This window comes from Narcine bancroftii, chromosome 6, assembly GCF_036971445.1.
Source record: "Narcine bancroftii isolate sNarBan1 chromosome 6, sNarBan1.hap1, whole genome shotgun sequence".
NCBI classification, from domain to species: domain Eukaryota; kingdom Metazoa; phylum Chordata; class Chondrichthyes; order Torpediniformes; family Narcinidae; genus Narcine; species Narcine bancroftii.
In genome coordinates this window covers 54,365,604-54,386,814 of record NC_091474.1, presented here as the reverse complement: position 1 = coordinate 54,386,814, position 21,211 = coordinate 54,365,604, and the positions used below count along the sequence as shown (strand labels likewise).

At 41.7% G+C, this 21,211-nt stretch overlaps 1 protein-coding gene across 6 annotated transcripts in view; it reads right to left on the bottom strand.

The window, feature by feature from the left end:
- nup88 (nucleoporin 88) overlaps positions 1-21,211 on the bottom strand; it is a 100,530-nt gene that overhangs the window by 34,358 nt on the left and 44,961 nt on the right. For 5 of the 6 annotated variants that reach the window (XR_011340088.1, XM_069885012.1, XM_069885015.1 and 2 more), the window contains exons 9-11: positions 15,147-15,237; positions 9,838-9,942; positions 5,826-5,993 (exon numbers count right to left, since the gene is read on the bottom strand). Coding sequence is in view for 5 of the 6 variants with exons in the window: in XM_069885012.1 (XP_069741113.1) it covers positions 5,826-5,993; positions 9,838-9,942; positions 15,147-15,237 (364 nt within the window). In the remaining variant the exon portion in view is untranslated. The remainder of the gene's footprint in view (positions 1-5,825; positions 5,994-9,837; positions 9,943-15,146; positions 15,238-21,211) is intronic. The other variant, XM_069885013.1, reaches the window with a different exon arrangement.

The window sequence follows — 21,211 nt, the reverse complement described above, 5'->3', positions numbered from 1 at the left end:
GAGTCCATTCTTTTCTTTCCTTCTCCTTCCATCAACTTAGGTAATGTTTGTCCCCGGTAGGTTTTCGCTATTGTACTTAATGTAAGGCTCCTATACTTGTTCGAATATTTCAATATTATTTCTTAATCTATATGTTATTTTTTATAATGGAATACATTTATTCATTTAAATTTAGTAGTTTCTTCCTTTTTAATTTGGTTATGTATTCCATTAATATTTAAAGACATATAGTTCAGCGTAGCCCTTTTATATTTTGTTTATCTTCTCTTTCCGTTTTTCCATCATTACCTTTCCTCCTTTTCCATTTCTGTTTTCTTATTTTCAACTCTTTATAAGACAACATTCCTACAACATCCAACATTTTCCTTATTCTCCTATTTCTATCTTATTTATCCCCAATCTCCCCTTCACCTCCTGAGTTGTCCTTTATCCCTTGTCGGACAACCACATCTCCCCTCTCCATTTGGATTTGCGAATCCACTCGCAAGCGTCAACTGATTTTGCAGTGACCGCTATTTCCCCCCACCCCGCCTCCCCCAGAAAAGATTTCACTTTTCATATGTCACAAAGGTCACTCTTTTAATTCCCTCCTTATTCTCTCTATTCCATTACCTTCCCTTATTAATTCTTGTCTATACTATCTATATTTTCCTCTAAGTACAGATACATTCATGTATGCTCATTGTCTCTATTCACTCTTATACCTCTTTACCCGCATACATATCAATCGTGATCATTTTTACTCTCATTACCCGTCTTCATCCCTCAGTCTATTTTTGACTTTACCCACATACATATCAATCGTGATCATTTTAACTCTCATTACCCGTCTTCCTCCATCAGTCTATTTTTGTAATCGTTCTGCAAATTTTCGTGCTTCTTCTGGATCCGAGAATAGTCTGTTTTGTTGTCCTGGAATAAATATTTTCAATACCGCTGGATGCTTTAGTATAAATTTATACCCTTTCTTCCATAAAATCACCTTTGCTGTATTGAACTCTTTTCTCTTCTTTAGGAGTTCAAAACTTATATCTGGATAAATGAAGATTTTTTGCCCTTTATACTCCAGTGATTTGTTGCCCTCTCTTACTTTTTCCATTGTCTTCTCCAGTACCTTTTCTCTTGTAGTATATCTTAGGAATTTTACTACAATAGATCTTGGTTTTTGTTGTGGTTGTGGTTTAGAGGCCAATACTCTATGTGCCCTTTCTATTTCCATTTCTTGCTGTAGTTCTGGACATCCTAGGGTCTTAGGGATCCACTCTTTTATAAACTCCCTCATATTCTTGCCTTCTTCATCTTCCTTAAGGCCCACTATCTTTATGTTATTTCTTCTGTTATGGTTTTCCATTGTATCTATTTTTTGAGCTAGTAGTTCTTGTGTCTCTTTAGTTTTTTTATTAGATTTCTCCAATTTCTTTTTTAAGTCTTCTACCTCCATTTCTGCTGCTACTGCCCGCTCTTCCATCTTGTCCATTTTCTTGCCCATTTCTGTTAAGGTCATCTCCATTTTATTTATTTTCTCTTCTGTGTTGTTTATTCTTTTTCTTAAATCCTTAAATTCCTGTGTTTGCCATTCTTTAAATGACTCCATGTATCCTTTAATAAGAGCAAGTATATCCTTTACCTTGCCTTTCTTTTCTTCTTCTATTTCCCTGTACTCTTCCTCTTCCTCTTCTTTTTCCTCTGGGTTGGCCATCTGTTGTTTCTTTGATGCCCTTTCCTCCTCTTCTTTCTTGTTTCCATTGTCTTCTGTGGTCTCTTCTTGCTGCAGGTGTTCTGCAGCTGTCGTTGCCGGCTGTGGAGATCGACTCCCCAGCTGGTCCCCCCTCCCGTCGGTGTGTTTTTTTTCATTCGCATGCAGGGTTGCGCACTTTTACTCGGCTCTGCGAGCCATTTTTGTAGTCCATTATTTATCGACCTGAGGGAGTGGGTTTCTCTCTCCGCAGCGGGCCTCTTCGGACAGGTAAGGCCTTCACCTTTTTCCTCCTTTGTCTTCTCTTCCTCTCTTCTTACCGTTGCTTTCGATTTTTCTTTTTTTGTCGCCATCTTCTTTCCACCTTTATACTCACTTTTCTGTAACTTTTATTTCTGTGCCTTTGTGTTTTCCTTTGTTTTTCCCGACTCTTCTGGAGAGGGCTGGAGTTCACCGTCCGGCCACTACTCCATCACGTGACTCCTCCCCAGCACATTCATGTTGACGTTGTAGGCCCCTGCCAGTGTCCAGAGAAGCGCGCTACCTTCTCACAATAGTCGATCAGACCATGAGATGGCTGGAGGCCGTTCCCATCAAAGAGGCTTCCGCAGAGATGTGCGCCAGGAACCTAGTCAGTCATTGGACCCCAAAGTTTGGAGTCCCAGCGCACATCACCAGTGACAGGGGTGCCCAGTTCACCTCCACGCTCTGGGCTCAGCTGGCGAACCTCCTGGGGGTTAAACTCCACCACACCACTGCCTACCACCCGCAAGCAAATGGTTTGGTGGAGGTTTCATCGTCATGGCTCGCCTCACCGGCCCAGGCTGGGCAGTCGAACTGCCCTGGGTCCTCCTTGGCATCAGAACGGCACCCAAGGAGGACCTACAGGCATCTTCTGCAGAACTGGTCTACGGTGCGCCGCTATCGTTGCCCGGTGAGTTCTTTGGCCCAACGTTAAGTCCGAGCACGCAAAACTTTTGGCAGATTTCTGTAAGAAACTATCCTTGCTAGCCCCCCCTGCCTCCCTCGCATCATGGTGCCCAGCCGACACATCATCCCAAAGAGCTGGACTTGGCGGAATTTGTATTTGTTCGACGTGGCCCACGTATGGCACTTTTACAATGCCCATATGAAGGTCCATACAAGGTCCTCCAGTGGTCTGGCAGTACTTTCACTTTGGACATGGGGATAAAGACGAACTTTTCACCGTGGATTGTTTGAAGGCGTATCACAGCTGGTTCTGGCGAACCAGCCCCGTGTGTAATGCCACGTGGCAGGTCAGCTATGGGAAGATGGCACTGTCAGGGTTTCTCCCTGCCTCAAATCTCCTGCCCAGCACGCGTCCAGGGCAGCAATTATGACATCACAATGCACAAGGTGGCTGAGTTCATGCTGCCCTTAAAGGGACGTGCGCTGAATTTGAATTAAAACAGTCATTAACAACTTTCATTGTGGTGGTTGAGTCTTTCTTGGCTGTGTCCAGCACTACATAGTCATGTTTATCCTGTACTCATTCTCATTCTGGTGTATGTGCACTTCCAATCCAAGCTGCCTTGAGTTGATCCAAAGTGAAAATGCAGGCGGCAATTAACAGTGTCATCGATTGGGACCATGATTTGAATCCCATGCCATCTCTAAGGCGATTGTACATTCTTCCTGTGTCTGCACGGGTTTATCCTTGGGGCTCCAGTTTTCTCCCACCATTCATAAAACGTACTGGGGTCAATTGGGTGTAAAAGACCTGCTACCATGCTGTATGTCAAAATACAATTAAAAAACAATGCTGGAGAAACTCAGCAGGTTAAACAGTGCACTTTATGTAGCAAAGATAAAGATATATAACCAACGTTTTGGGCTTGAGCCCTTCATCAAGGTATGATAGCATTGGAAATGTACCTTTATCTTTAAAGTACACCATTTGCCCTGCAGACTTTTGAGTCATTCCAGCCCACCTATTGAGCACCAGAGGCAAAGAATGCTAACCCAGATAAGAACAGGTATTGAGTCCAGTCTGCTAGTCTCAGTAACCCTTCATCAAAATGACCCATAGTTGGATTTCAGAGGAGAAAAACTCTCACTCCACTGCTGACAGTGATGACGTGGCACAGTAAAAATAAATTCACCAAGCAAGCCAACCACAGCACAACATCCAAAACCAATCATGCCAATTACACTTGCCAAGAGATAGAATCATAGAACACTACAGCACAGAAAACAGCCCATTTGGTCTTCTAGTCTGTGCTGACCATTGTTCAGCTAGACCCAATAACCTGCTCCAATTCTATATCCCCTCTCCCATCCATGTGTCTATCCAGTTTATTCTTAAAACTCAAGATTGAGTCAACATCCACATCAGATGGCAGCTGTCCACACTCCCACCAGAGTGAAGAACTACCCCCAATGTCCCCCCCTAAACCTTTCCCCTTTCACCCTAAAGCCATTTCCTCTTGTATTTCTCTCTCCTAATCTAAGCAGAAAGAGCCTTGTTGCATTTTCTCTGTCTATACTCCTCATAATTTTGTAAACCTCTCTATCAAATCTCCCCTTATTCTTCTTCGTTCCAAGGAATAACCTGTTTAATCTTCCCTGTAACTCAACTTCTAAAGACCTGGCAACATCCTAGTAAATCTTCTCTAAACTCTTTCTATCTTACTGATATCTTTCCTGTAGTTAGGTGACCAGAACTAGACACAATATTACAAATTTGACCTCACCAATGTCTTCAACATAACATCCCAACTCCTGTACTCAATACTTTTATTTATAAAGGCCGAAATGCCAAAAACTTTCTTTACAATCCTGTCCGTTTACGATGCACTTGTATATCCAGGTCTATTTGATCCTCTGCACTCCTCAGTGCCCGACCACTTATAGTATATGTCTTCCTTGATTTGCTCTTCTAAAATGCAATACCTCACACTTGTCTGCATTAAACTCCATCATCTATTTACTGGCCCATTCTCCCAGTTGGTCCAGATCCCTCTGCAAGCTTTGAAAATCTTCCTCACTCTCCACAACGCCTCCTATCTTTGTGTCACCAGCAAACTTGTTGATCCAATTTACCACGTTATCATCCAGATCATTGATATAGATAACAAACAACAATGGTCCCACACAGATCCCTGAGGCACATCACTCGTTACAGACATGGGGATAAAGACGAACTTTTCACCGTGGATTGTTTGAAGGCGTATCACAGCGTATCACAGCGTATCTGAGAAGCAACCATCCATTACCACTCTGTTTTTTCCAACACAGCCAATTTCAAATCCAGTTTACAACCCCTTCATGTATACTTAGTGTCTTAACCTTCTGAACTAACCTCCCTCGTGAGACCTGTCAAAGGCCTTACTAAAGTCCACATAGACAATATCCACACCCTTTCCTTCATATGCCTTCTTGGTAACTTTCTCGAAAAACTCTACAAGATTTGTTAAACATGACCTACCATGCACAAAGCCAATGCTGACTGTCCTCAATCAGTCATGGCTGTCCAAATACTTATACATCCTGTCTCTCAGAACTCCGTCCAATAATTTACCTACTACTGATGTCAGGCTCACTGGCCTATAGTTACCTGGTTTACTTTTGGAGCCTTTCTTAAACAGAAGGACAACACCTCCTCCAGCACCTTTCCGTCAGGCTCCCGCAATTTCACCACTTTTCCTCATCGAGGTCCGAGGGGATGTCATATCCGGCCCAGGAGATTTGTCCACCAATATTCGCAGTAAGGCAGCAATCACCACCTCCTTAATCTCCATATGTTTCATGACTCTTCTATTTGTTTTCCTTGCACCCTTATGCACTACACCAGTTTGACAAACTCCAAGCCATCCAGTCCTTTTACGGTATGGGAGTCCTATTCAATATGCGGAAAGTTAAAATCTCCTACTACCACAACTTTCCGTTTCTTACAATATGTAGAGCGATCAACCTGTTAATAACTGAACAACAACTGACCAACAAATGTTCTCTTTTCGAAGGCTTCACTGTGAAAATGGGCCTGCAAATTTACCACAAAAGTGGAAAAAAATGTCTAGCTATTTTATCCAAGTTACATTCCTGAAGTTAGAAGCAACGTGACTGCAAACAATGCATGCATTTTAATGGAAACATGCCTCATGATTACATGTTAAAATGGCACCTCAAAAGTAGTGGATTCGTTGCATTACGATGCAAGATGTTTGTGATGTGTTGTTCAAAGGAATTGCTGGAGAAGTTTCTTAGTGGTGATACAATGGAGCTGGTGTCTGGGTTGGAACACAGCAGTGGTGGAGACACTGGCCTCGTGGTGGCCCTGAAAATGTTATTACATTACATAAGAATCAAGCCAGGAGATATTCAGCAGCTACAAATATTCATATACACCAAGATGTCAACAAATTTTTTTTACCAATTTAAATGTTCTCTCTAAGATCCACCTATTTTGGGATCAAGAGTAGACTGGTTGATAAGTCAGCAGGAGAGAACTTTTGGACCAGTGACCAGGATTTAATTAGTTTCAGGACTGTTCTGGGAAAAGATTGGACTGATATTTAAGTTAATGTCCTAAGTCGGGGAAGGACAAATTTCAATTCAAGAATTCTCAAATGTTGATTGGAACAAACTATTTGCACGATAAGGGACATCTGCAACAGGAAGGATTTTAAAAGCAAGAATTCACGACTAGCATATTTTATTGCAGTGAAGGGCAAGGTTGTCAAGATTAAAGATTCTTGGTTGATGAGGGACATTAAGGGTCTGATCAGGAAAGAGGAGGCACATGTCAGGTGTAGGCAACTGGGATGAAGCGAGCCCCTTGATTAACAAAGGATATAGCAACACACTTGAGGAAATTAGGAGGGCAAAAAGGGCACACGAGATATTTCTGGCAGACAAAATAAAAGAAATTCCCCCAAAATTTTATGTACATCAAGAGTAAAAGGAAGAGATGAGGTAACCCTGAAGATTAGTATGGATGTCCATATGAGGGCTTCAAAATATTTCTTGCCTATAGTTGCTATAGAAAAGACATGGAAGTTACTGAGTTTAGGAAAGGAAACCATAATATCCTGGAGCACATCAACATCACATTGGTCTCTGGGTCTGATAATGATAGCATAGGATGTCACCTGTAAGTAGGGAGGGGAGGAGGTCTTGGCAGAGATTTTTGTATAATTTTTAGCCAGAGGTGATGTACCAGAAGACAGGAGTATAGTAGGATGGATAAGCCAGGCTGGTGATCATTGCATCAGGGGAACATCACTGGAAGGAATTCAGAGAGTTTTCAGCATTTATTTGCGTTAGGAAGACAAGGACTGATTCAGGATCATAAGCAAGGATGTGTGTGGGAAATAATGTCACAAATTTGACATTTTTTTTTCAAAGTAGCCTACACAAACCTTGGCAAGCTGCTTGACAATATGTTGTATAGAAGCCCAGCCTGGAAGGTTAGGACAAATGGGACCAGGGTGAACCAGCTAACTGGGTAGGAAGCAAATGGCAGCAGAGAAGTGTTTTTCAGATTGGAGACCTGTGACCCATGTGGTGCCATAGGTCAGTGTTGGTTTGTTTTGTTTGTCTTACATAGTACCATATATGCCATTGTACAAGGCGACCTGTGTATATGACAGCCCTGGAATTTGCCCTAATACTGTGGTTTTGAGCAATAACAGTATTCACTGGTCAGTGGTAAGTGCCAGATTTGGGGGTCATGACACCTTCTGTAACAGGCCATTTCTGTTCAGAGCCAACAGCATTTGGATTGTGCATATAGAGTACTGAGGCTTCCCAAATAACTAATGGGGCATAACTAATGGGAAGATGGTGGCAGTGTTGTGACTTTGTTGGCAAGATAAGAATTTTAGAACCTTTGTTTAGGATGATTCAAAACTTAAAAATGTCACCTTTAAAATTCTGTTGTCCTATACAATGGTATACATGGTAAGTTTTCAGATGACACTGAAGTTGGAGTGTAGAGAACAGTGAAGAAAGGTTTGTGACAGAGTTTTGACCAAATGGCAGATGGAATTTAAACCTGACAAGTGCAAGGAGACACACAATGAATGGCAGAGCCCCGAGGATTATTAAATGGACAGACCTGTGAGTACAAATACAGAGTATGTTGGAAGTGACAATGCAGGAATGCAGCATGATGAAAGTGGTGTTTGCCATCACTGGTTGAGGAACTGAGCATGCCATTTTACAATCACACAAACATTGTTCAAGTCAGTCATTTTCAATGGGGGCCCTACAGCACCCCAGGGGGTGGCTGGCCACACCACATTTATGTAAAAGCCTCATTTTCCTTTCACCTCGTGCAATATATATTTTTTTAATGTTGTTGGTAGGAGAGAAATATGGAAAAGACTACAAATTGACTGCTTCACAGGGAAGGGGGCCCATAAACTGCTCAAAGTCCATAACCAACAACCCCTTCGAAATGTACCGGGGGCGTACGTCAACTGGGTGTAAATTGGGCAGCATGGACTCGTGGACCGAGTATAAATTTTTTTAGAAAGTGAATGAAGGTTGAGAATAGGTGGCTTAAACCACACTGCAATACTGGTCACCAAATTATAAGAAAGATGTGATCAAGCTCTAGAGAATGCAGGAAAGTTTCCCATCTCTGTAAGTCTTTGCATCCTAAGTTTAACCATACCTTACATGTAACTGAAGAGCTTGAACTATCAGGAAAGATTTGATTGGCTGGGTCTGTTTTCTCTGGAGTAAAGGAATAGATAGAAGTATGTAAAATTATGAAAGGCATGGAGAGGGTAGATAACTTGAGTCTGTTTCCTGTCTGAAACTAGAGGGTACAAGTTAAGGCAAGAGGGAGAAGTCGTAAAGAGAATCTGTGGGTAAAATTTTCCCAATGAAGAGTGATAGATTTCTCTAATGAGATGCCCAGAGAAGGTGGCAGAGGCAGAACAACATTAAGAGGTATCTGAACATGTACTTGAATGAGGGACATGGAATTAATACAGGTAAGTGGATTTAAGTGGCTGAAAATCTGTTTGGATGTAATCTCCAAGTGCTGTTCATTGTTAGTGTACAACTCCAAAGGCAAATGGCATCACAAAAAACCATCCAACATGGTTAGCACAACACTGTTATAGCACCAACGATTGGGGTTCAATCCAATGCTGTCTGTTAGGAATTTGTATGCTCTCCCCATGCCTGCATGGATTTCCTCCAGGTGCTCTGTTTTTTTTCCCCACCCTTCAAAATGTACCAGGGCTGTAGGTTAATTGGGTGGCATGGGTCATAGGGCCAAAGGGCCTGTTACCATGCTGTATTTCTAAATTCAAATTTAAAATTCTGGCAACATTCAACAGCTCTGGCAGGGTCTGCAGAAAAAGAGCAAATTTTTCAGATTGATGACATACAGCATCTACAATATTTCCTTGTGATATCTTTGATTCTTCACACTCTGTTCATCCAGAATTTCCACATGCAACTTTCTAGCTGGAGCAAATGATTTGTTGGAGGAATCTTGTCCTCCGTAATATTGTTCCCTCGGTTCTGCAAGTCTGGACCACTATGCTGAAGATGGCAGTGCCCATGGTAGACAGCCCTGACCTTCGAGTTGCTAGCGCAGGGCACTAGTGCAGGAGAGAAACCCCCATTGAGAAGGAGAGATCTGGGAGAGGATCCCACAGGGAAGGAAGGCCTCACACCAGACTGCAGGCTGCTGGAGACCAGCTTCAGGGAATCAGGCATCAAGACTGGGATACAATGGTGAGCAAGGCTTCCAAAGACCCTTAGGTCCTGACAGCTTCTTAATCACATTGGGGGTTCGGGTTCACTACGAGAGAAGATAGGCAGGATCCAAGGATACTTCTCTGAAGCAATTCTTTTTTTGCTTTGTTCTCATCTAGATGTAGGCACTGGACTAGGGGTGCCTTCAAAGGGCAAATAAAAAAAACAAAATCTAGTGAATTTTGTATGTAAAAATAAAGGAATCTTGAAACTTACTAGCCCAAGGACTGTATCACTTTCACTTGAACTGTACAATTAAAAAGAAATCATTGTTTTCATCTTCTTTGTCTCAACTCCACTGGAAGTGGCAACTTCCAATCCTTCACACGAGTAATTTGCTGAAGTGGACATTTATGCAACCCTGTTACAAGAGAAGCTTGTGAAATGAAACTCATACTTACAGTAACTGTCTTAAGATACACTCATATGAATCTGTAATGCATATCAGTGCAGCTCCAAGAGAGAGATCCGAAACGATCCAGAATCCTTTGATTGGTTCAGGCTGGCTGTGCAAATGAGTAAAAAAAAAGATGAAAACAATGCTTATGCCATATTTTTTTCCTCAACCAGTGGACACAGTTCTGAAAGAGGAAGCTGAAGAGATTGTGGACGCATTAGCACTGATCTTCCAAGAATCACTACAGTCAGATTCCAAAGGACCAGAAAAAAAGGCAAAAGAGAGAAAATTATACGGCAGTTGTCAAAATTCTAGCCCTTTAACAAGGATGCACCAAAAGGCCTGTTGCCACACTGAAAAACTGATCTCCAAGGCCAAAAAAAAATCTAAGCTAATGGACAGATGCTGGAAGATGCAAAGATTGCTCGACCTGCTTCCATCATCTTTTTGGACAATTAGTATTTCAAAAGGCAAATAACGTGCAGGGCTACACAGTCAAAGCACAGGGTGGGGAGAGGAAATGGGAGAGAAAAAATGGAGGGAAAGAGAAGTGTGATTGGGACTGGCCTGCAAAGAGCTGGCATGGATTTTATTGAAACAAGTGGCCTTTTCCTGTGCTGTGAAGATGTTAGAATCATAAAACATTACAGCACAGAAAACAGGCCCCACCTCCCTTCCAGTCTGCGCTGAATTATTCTACCTAATCCCACTGATGTGCACCCAGTCAATAGCCCTCCATATCCCTTCCCATCTTGTACACCTGTCCAATGTTTCTTAAATGAGAAAATTGATGCTGCTGCATTCATCACATCAGCTGGAAGCTCATTCCACACTCCCACTACTTTCTGTGAGGAAGTTGCCCCGAATCCTTCCCCCTTTCATCCTTAGACCATGTTCTCTGGTTTGTATCTCACCAAACCGCAGTGGTAAAAGCCAGGTTGCATTTATTCTGTCTCTAGCCTACATAACTTTTGTATATCTCTATCAAACCTCCCCTCATTTCTACACACCAGGGATAAAGTCCTAACTGCTTAACCTTTCCCTGTAACTCAGTTCCTGAAGTCGGGCCAACATCCTAGTAATATCTCCATTGCACTCTTTCTATCTTATTGATATCTTTCCTGTAGTTAGGTGACCAAAACTGGACACAATACTCCAAATTGTACAACTTTACCATAACATCCCAACTCCTATACTCAATATGTCAAAAGCTCTCTTTACAACCCTTTCCACCTGTGACACCACTTTCAGGGAATTATGTATCTGTGTTCCCAGATCCCTCTGATCTACCGCACTCCTCAGTGCTCCACCATTTACTGTGTATGTCCTACCTTGGTTTGTACTTCCAAAATGCAGCACCTCACACTTGTCTGCATTACATTCCATCTGTCTTTTTATTTTAACCCATTTTCCCAGTTTCCCTCTGCAAGCTTTAAAACCCTTCCTCCCTGTCCACAATGCTTCAAATCTTTGTGCCATCTGCAAACTTGCATATCCAATTTACCAGATGACTGATATAGATGTCAAACAATAGTCCCAGCACTGATCTCTGAGGCACACAAGTCACAGGTCTCCAGTCTGAGAAACAACCATCCACTACCATTCTCTGGCTTCTCCCGTATAGCCAATGTTTAATAAATACTATCTCACCATGAATACTGAGGGTCTGAACCATCCTGACTAACTTCCCACGTAGGACTATTTCCGTTAAGAGGAGGAAAGATTAAAACAAGAGGACATGAGTTAAGAATTAAGGGGCAGAGGTTTAGAGGTAACATGAGGGGGAACTTCTTTACTCAGAGAGTGGTAGCCGTGTGGAATGATCTTCTGGGAGAAATAGTGGTGGCGGAGTCAATTGTATTATTTAAGAAAAGGTTGGACAGGTATATGGATGAGAAGAAGATGGAGGGTTATGGGCATTGTGCAGGGAGGTGGGACTAGAAAGGGGTGTTTGGTTCGGTGCGGACTAGAAGGGCCTAATGGCCTGTTTCCGTGCTGTAATTGTTATGTTATGTTAAATTGTTATGTTAAAGGCCTTATTAAAGTCCATGAAAACAACATCCACACCCTTTCTTTCAACAGATTTCCTGGTAACCTCCTCGAAAAACTCAGTAAGATTGTTAAACACTGCCTACGCACACAAAGCTATGTTGACTATCCCTAATAAGTTCCTGGCTATCCAAATACTTTTACATCCAGTCTCTTGGAATGACTTCCAATAAGTTACCTACTACTCACATCAGGCTCACTGGCCTATAATTTCTGGGTTACTTTTGAAATCTTAAAACAGAACAACATGAGCTATTCTCCAATCCTCTTGCCTCTCACCAGTGGCTAAGGACATTATAAATATTTTTGGCAAGGTCCCTGCCATTTCTCCACTAGCCTCCCTCAAGGTCCAAGGGAATATCTTGTCAGCCCTGGGGATTTATCACCCTTATTTACTTTAAGACAGCAAGCACTTCCTCTTCTTTAATCTGTCTAGGTTCCATGTCATCACTGCTCGTTTTTCTTACTTCCCTGACACTGTGACAGTTTCCTGATTAAATATTGATGAAAAAACGCATTTAAGAACACCCCACCCCCCCCCCACCCCAAATCTCTTCTGGCTCCACTCAACATCCAGGGGACCAATTTGGCCCCTTGCTATCTATCCTTTTGCTCTTAACAAACTGTAGAAACCCTGAGGATTTTCCTTCACACTGTATACCAAAGCAACCACATATCTTCTTTTAGCCATCTAGATTTCCTACTAAAGTATTTTTTAATTGTATTTTTATATTCCATTAGTACCTCATTTGATGCTTGTTGGTATACCTGTGGAATACCTCTTCTTAACCAGATCACCAATATCCCTCAAAAAAAAAACAAAGGTCCATCTGCCTGTTAACTTTGTCTTTAATTCTGACAGGAAGACACTAACTCTAACTCTCAAAATTTCACCTTTGAAGGTTCTCCACTTACTGAACACATCCTTGCCAGAAAACAACTTATCCCAATCCACACATTCCAGATCATTTCTCATTTCCTCAAAACTGGCCTTTCTCCAATTTAGAATATCAATCTGAGGCCCAGTCCTATCCTTCTCTATGATTAATTTGAAACTAATGGCATGATGATGACTTGTCCCAAAATGCTCCCATACTACACCTGTCCTGTCTCATTCCCCAAAAGGAGATCTAATATTGCACTCTCTAGTTGGTATCTATATATATTGATTTAGAAAGCTTTCCTGAACACGTCTGACAAACTCCAAGCCATCCAGCCCTTTTACAGTATAGGAGTCCCAGTCAATACATAGTAAGTTAAAAATCTCCTACAATCACAACTTTGTTTCCTGCAGCTGTCTGCTATCTCTCTACAGATTTGTTCCTCCATTCTCACTGACTACTGGATGGTTTATAATACAACCTTGTTAGTGTGGTCACACCTTTCCTATTTCTCAGCTCCACCCATATAGATTCCATTGATGAACCCTCTGGTCTGTCCTGTCTGAGCACAGCTACATTTTTCCTGATAAGCAATGCCACTCCTCCACCTTCAATCCCTCCTGCTCCATCTGAAACAACAGAACCCCAGAAAATTGAGCAGCTAGTCCTGCCTCTCCAAGTTTCATTGATGCCACAATCTCATGATTCCACGTGCCAATCCACACTCTAAGCTTGCCAACAATACTTCTTGCACTGAAATGGATGGACCCAAGAATATTTCCACCATCCTTTGATTTCTGACTTGACTTGCAATCTTCACATAATCTTTTCCCTCCTTCACTCCTCTATGTCTCTGGCACTCTGGTTCCCAGACTCCTGGGAATCTATTTTAAACTGCCGGGAGCTGCACTGGTAAGCCTTCCCACAAGGATATTAGTCCTCCTCCAGTTCAGATGCAAAATGTCTTGTCAGAACAGATCCCACCTTTCCAATCATCCAGAAACCTGAAGCCCTCCCTCCTGTATCATCTTTTTAGCCACATTAAACTGAATTATCCTTCTATTTCTAACCTCACTAGCTCATGACACGGGTAGCAATCTGAGATCACAACCATGAATATCCTCTGTTTCAACTTAGCACTCAACTTTCCTGAACACTCTTTGCAGGACCTCCTCACCCTTTTTACCCACATCATTGGTCCCTACATTGACCATGACATCTGGCTACTTACCTGAGAACGCTGTGAACTCAATCTGAGGTATCTTGGACCCCGGCACCCAAGGAGGCAACATACCATCCAGGATTCCGATCTCTTCCACAGAACCTCTTGACTGGTCACCTAACTATGGAATCCCCTATCACTATAGCTTGCCTCTTCTCCTCCCTTTCCTTCTTAGCCACAGGACCAGATTCCGTGCCAGAGACCTGAATGAAATTGGTTGTTCCTGTTAGCCCCCACCACCAAGTATCCAAGTATCCAAAAATGGTATACTTGTTATTGATGGGAAGGCCACAAGGGTGCCCTGCACTGACTGCCCTTTCCCTCTCCTGTCACCCAGCTTGCTTCCTCCTGCCTCATAGGTGTGATAGTGTCCCTGTAACTCCTGTCTGCTACCCCTCAGCCTCGCGAATGATCTAGAGTTCATCCAACTCCAGCTCCAGTTCCCTAACTTGGTTTGTAAGGAGCTGCAGCTGGATGCCCTTCTCACAGATGAAAGTCAGGGATACTGCTGGCTTTCCTGACTATCCACAATCTGCAAGAGCATTCCCCTGCTCCCATTGTCACTGTCTATGAACTAGAGAGAGAGAAAAAAAAACCTGCCATTGCCTGTGCCTTCCAGCTGAATCCTTTTTATCCCTTGACAGAGTTGTCCTTACTTCAATTCCTGCACCATCACTTCAGACTTTTAAAGCACTCACACTCTCTTTCTGCAACTCCAGTTCAAACCAAAATCTGTGATCACTTGTAAATTTTACATGCTATAGCTTGAATTTCCAAAACACTAACTTAATTGGAGAATCTTCAGCAAAACATCCTCTTAACTAACCCATAATTCAAAGAACAATATACAAACATTTAAAGATCAGAGCACAGAGAACTGAAAAGCCATAGTATACATATAACTAGGTTCATAAATCCAAAATTAGAAAACAAGCCAGTCCATCCTAAAGTCCTACTATCCACTTGCTGGGTCAACCAGAGGCAAAACCTTCCCAGGAAATAACCAAGACCAGAATTTTCCTCTCGACTTAAGTATGGCACAAGCAGAGATAAACAAAACATCTTGAAGAATGTTTATTGCAGTGAAAACCATACAACTGTGACATAAACCCAACCACATTTTCTCAGCGTTTCGCGTTGAGGAACATAAAGCATCAGTACCTGCACGGCAGTGGTTTGGTACACAGGATATGTTCCACTATGCACTTCTGATCTGTTGCCAAGTCCTGGAGGCACTGTTTATCTTGTTCTTCTATGAAATAAATGCAGATGTATGGTTACTGTTATGTTTATGAAAATAATTCATGTGTACATCAATTGCTGGCCAATGGTCATGATGAAGCCTCTTCAATTAGCATAATTCAACCTTGACGGTGCCATACTGGCAGATTTTTCAGCCGAATACTTCATTTTCAAATGCTTTTCAAAAACGTTACACAAGATAGTCCGAGTCAGATGCCAAAACACAAAGTTTTATGAACAATTGGACAGATTATTGGAATTTTGTCAAAACGAGCCCAATTAGCTACCATATCTTGAAAATCACTTTTATTGCAATTTCCAACATGTCAGTTGAGTGCTTTTCAAGCAATATATACACCTATGACCAAATTAAACTGCAGATTCTGGTTTCCATGCCCATGAGATCCAAGGAAACATGATTAAAATTCAGCAGGTGCAGGAGAAAGCAGTGTATGCAGAAAGATTTAATAGTGTTCAATACTTAGTATTTTTCTTTTCACAATACATAACCAGAAATGGAGGAATTTAAAAAATTATAGAGTCAAACATCATTGTCAGAAATTCTTTCACAATAAATTGTATAAGTTGACCCAACTGGTGCTTATCCACAGTAGGAGTTCTAATACCAGTTTTTCCTTTCCTTGAGTTTGCTTTTTCATTTCCCATCTTTTATTCTGAGCATTTCCTCTCTCCCTTGTAGTCAAGGAAGAAACGTGAATACAGTTCATAAAGTCATACAATGACTTATCTACCCTTAGACCATTCAGGTTTATGAATACATTCTTGTTTGTGATAGTTATTGCACTCATTTCCCTGATATCTTTGGACATCCAGCTCATGAATTCCATCATGAAAACAGGCCCTTCAGCCCAACTTCCCCACACTGGCAAAAACGTTCCACCCACCCTCTCCCATTCACCTGCATTTGGCATAAATCCCTCGAAACCCAACATATCCATGTATCCATTTAACCACTTCTTAAACTTTGCAATAGTAACAGCCTCAACTACCACCTCTTGGGGCTTCTTCCATACATCCACCATTATTTGTGTTAAAAAGTTATCCCTCAGGTTCCCATTAAATCTCTCTCCACTTACCTTAACCCTTTGGTTATCAATTCCCTTATTCTGAGCAAAAGACCTGACCAATTACGCTGATGATTTGTACACTTCTATGGACAAGACCATAAAACAGAAGAGCAGAAATAGGCTATTCAGCAGATCAACTCTACCCCATCATGAGCTGATCCATTCTCCCACTCAGCCCCATTGCTCACCCTTCTCCTCATAACCTTTGATGCCCTGGCTAATCAAGAATCTATCAATTTCTGCCTTCAATACACCCAATGACTTGGCCTCCACATGTGGCAACAGATTCACCACCCTTTGGCTAAAAGCATTTCTCCGTTCTAAGTAGACACCCTTCAATCCTGAAGTGTACCATCTTGTCCTAGACTCTCCCACCATGGGAAACAATCTTTCTACCTATACTCTGTCCATGCCTTTCAACATTCAAAATAATTAAATGCACCTCCCCACCACCCCCACCCAATTTTCCTAAATTCCAATGAATGCAGACCAAGACCCATCAAATGTTCCTCATATAACCTTCCATTCCTGGAACCATCCTTATAAACCTCCTCTGAACCCTCTCTAATGTCAGCACATCCTTTCTTAAATGAGCACAAAACTGCTCACAATACTCCAAATGATGTCTCACCAATGCCTTACAAAGTCTCAACACATCCCTGCTCTGGTATTCTATTCCTCTAGTAATGAATGCCAGCATTACATTTCTAACCTTCATCACCAACTCAACCTACAAGTTTACCTTCAAGGTAACCCAAGTCCCTTTGCATTTGGGAATTTTCAATTTATTTCCCCCATTTAGAAAATAGTCCATCCAAAGTGCTTGACAGTGCACTTTCCAACATAAATTTTCAATTGCCACTTCTCTGCCCGTTCTCCTAATCTGCCCCTTCTGCAGCTTCCCTGTTCCTCAACACTATCTGCACCTCCACCTATCATATGCAAATTTGGCCAAAAAGCCATCCATCATTATCTAAATCATTGATCTAAATACAAAAAATAGCCCTAACATTGAACCCTGTGAAACACAACTAGCTTCCAAGAATATGATCCATGCTTTCCATCTCTGCTTTCTGCCAATCAGCCAATGCTCCACTCACACTAGGACTTTTCCTGTATTACCATGGATTTATACATAGCCTTCTGAAAACCCAAATACATAACATTTACTGCCTCTCCTTTATCTAGTCTGCTTGTCACTTCAATGAATTCCAATAGGTTTGTCAAGTAAGACTTTCCCTTAAGGAAACAGCGCTAACTTTATCCCATCTTGTCATGTGTCTCCAAGTACTCCATAACCTCACCCATGACGATCAACTCCAACATGTTCCCAACCATTCATGTCACGCTAACCAATCAATAATTTTCTTTTTCCCTTTGTGAGTAGTGGAGTGGTTATTGACATTTTTCAATCAGAACCAGAATCTATGGATTCTTGAACCATCAATATAATGCCTCAAGAATGTCAATAGTGACTTGTTTCAGGACCCGAGGGTGCATTTGTCCGGGAGACTTATCTACCCTTAGACCATTCAGGTTTCTGAATACATTCTTGCTTGTGAGTTATTGCATTCATTTCCCTGATATCTTTGGACATCCAGCTCACGACTTCCATCATGAAAACTGCTACAAAGTACTAATTTTTCTCTCTCCCATCTTGTCTCCCATGATTATTCCCCAGCGTAATTTTCTAATGGTCCTGTATCTGTTCTTACCCCTTTTTTTCCCCCTTTATATACCTGAAGCTTTTTATATCCTCTGTGATATTATTTGCTAGCCTAATTTCATACTTGGGTGGTATGGCTAGTATGGTGTTTCGTGTAACATTATTACAGGACCAATGACCATGTTTCGAAGCAGCTGCTGTAAAGAGTTTATACATTCTCCCCATGCCTGTGTGGGTTTCCTCCCACTCTTCAAAATGTATGGGGTTGTAAGTTAATTGGGTGTATTGGGCAGCAGGATGTGGGCCTGCTACTATACTGTATATCAATGCAAGTTTAAAATTTAATTGCAAATTTAAAATTAATCTTTTCCCTCCCTATCATTTTTTTTAGTTACCTTCTGAAAATTGTAAAACTTCCCAATGATTTTTGCTTCCTTTCATGCCCTCTCTTTACTTTTCCCTTGTCAGCCACAATTATGACACTTTTCCATTCAACATGTGAAAGATTCTATTTTTAAGTCATCCAGAAATGACAATTATTAAGGAAAACTCTTTGGCTTGGCTTCGCGGACGAAGATTTATGGAGGGGGTAGAAAGTCCACGTCAGCTGCAGGCTCGTTTGTGGCTGACAAGTTCGATGCGGGACAGGCAGACACGGTTGCAGCGGTTGCAGGGGAAAATTGGTTGGTTGGGGTTGGGTGTTGGGTTTTTCCTCCTTTGTCTTTTGTCAGTGAGGTGGTCTTTATTAAATGTATTAATACAGAATCATCTTGCATTTAATCCAGGGATTCAAAGTCACAGTCATGGTTATTGAAAGCAGAACCCACAAGCTTTCTCCAGACAACTAGATTTGCATTTTAACTAAACATTCGAAGATGCTTTAAATTGCACATTGTTAAACAGGTTGACAGAAGCTAACGATCGGACAGAACCTGTTGTCAGTATCTGTTTTGACTACCGAAGTCAGAGAACTCACATCATGCCTGACAGAAAGGTACAAGTGTAGTGGGCGCTACAATGAGTGTGGAAAGAAGGCGCACACATGAGGTGTCGAAATTGAAGACAGATTTATTGCTCCAGCAGCTCTGCTTATATGGGCCCCTGGTGCTGATGTCAGGTTGGTCGGCGTTCCCACCTTCCCGCCGTGTGAAAGTCACCAGGGAAGACGGCCGGTGTAACCCTCAGGTTCGTACGGTAGCCTTGTTCGTCAGCCATTTTGTAGGTGCGAGTCTTGGTGGGTGGGCCGCTGCAGAATTTTCTTTGAATTGTGTGTATTAAGGAAAGGCTTCCTTTGCTTTGTGTGTCTTACAGATATGATCAGTCTCCAGACAAATAATTAGCATTTGATAATTAAATCTTAACCCAAGGTACACCGAACATGGATATTCGATATGTATTGAAGGCAAGACATCTAAACATTACCTCAACTGTTTTTAAGACATGAAACTTCAACAGAATTAACTGATAATGTGGGTAACTGTTTGATGTCAGTTATTTTCTTTTCTTAATAGAGTTTTAACAGTGCTGACTATTACAAATATTTCCTTTTTTTGAGAGGCATCTATCCTGCACCTTCATTTTTCACAGAAACTACATCCATTGCTGCTCTGTCATCCTCCCTACTAGTGCCACTTTGAGTTCCTCTCTTATGCCACTGTAATTCCCTTCACTCCACCAAAATACCTGCACATCTGATTTTAGTTTTTCCTTATTAAATCTCAAATTGAACTCCATCATATTGTGATCACTGCTCCCTAATAGATCCATTACTCTCAACTCTCAATCACCTATGATGGGTGATTTACTCCAAACACCCACTACAATACAGCCACTCCACTTATGGGCTCATCAACAAGCTACTCTAAAAAGCCACTGCATAGGCTTTCCACAAATTCTCCTTTGAGATGCAATCTCAACCTGGTTTTCCCAATCTATTTGCATGTTAAAACCTCTCACAACTACCATAACCTTGCCCTTCTAACAAGCCTTTTCTATTTGCTATTGTAATTTGTTGTCCACATTCCAACTACAGCCAATAGTTCCCTTTTACCCTTGCCATTTCTTAACTGAACCCACAATAATTCTATAACTTCTGATCCTCTGTCATTTCTTTCTAATGATTTAATGTGATTCCTGACCAACTAAGCCATGCCTCTTCCCCCCCCCCCCCCCACTTAAGACCTTAAAATATAGGAGCAGAAACAGGCTATTTGGCCCCATCAAATCAACTCCACAGTTCCATCGTGTACTGATCTGGTCTCCCACTGACCCTCACTCTCCTGCCTTCTCCCCGTAACCTTTGATACACTGACTATTCAAATAACTATCAATCCCTCCCTTAAATACACCCATATCAGCAAATTCCAGAGGTTTACCACTCTGGCAAACGAAATTCCTCCACATCTGTTTTTAATGGGCACCCTTCAATCCTGAAGTTGGAAGCTAGATTCCCCTCTACTCTGTCCACACCTTTTAACATTAGAAATGCTTTTAGGAGGTTCTCAGAAGTGGTGAGGGTAAAAGGAATTGTTGGCAGTTGTATAAAGACCTCCAAGAATTATAGTCAAGGAGCCATCAAACATACCTCATATGCTAATCCCTTCATTCCAGGAATCATTCTTGTGAACCTCTCCAATACCACTACATTCTTTCATAAATAAGGAGTCCAAAACTGTACCCTATACTCCAAGTGCCTTAAAAAGTGTCAACATCTTGGTCTTGTCTCCTATTCCTCAAGATGCGAATGTTAACATTACATTCACCTTCATACCACTGCCTTCGCACCTCCGAATTTTGAATTTTCTTCCCATCCAAACGATAGTTTGCCCTTTTATTCCTTCCACCAAAACTTTCGACCAGACACTTTCCAGCATCATATTTCATTTGCCACTTCTTTCCCCATTCTCCTAATCTATGTCTCCCTGCAGCCTTGTCATTTCTTCCTCACTAACTACCCCTTTGCATAATCTGCAAGCTTAGCCACAAAGCTATTCATGGTACTATTCAAATCATTAACATACAATGTAAAAAGTGGCCCCAACACCCTCCCCTGTGACACAACAGAATGCAATCTCTCTATTCTCACTCTCCGATTCCTGTCAAACAGCCAATGCTCTACACATGCTTGTATCTTTCCTGTAATTTCATGGGCTCTTATCTGGTTCAGCAACCTCATGTGTGGAACCTTGTCAAAGGCCTATTGAATATTCAAATGTACAACATCCAAGGCA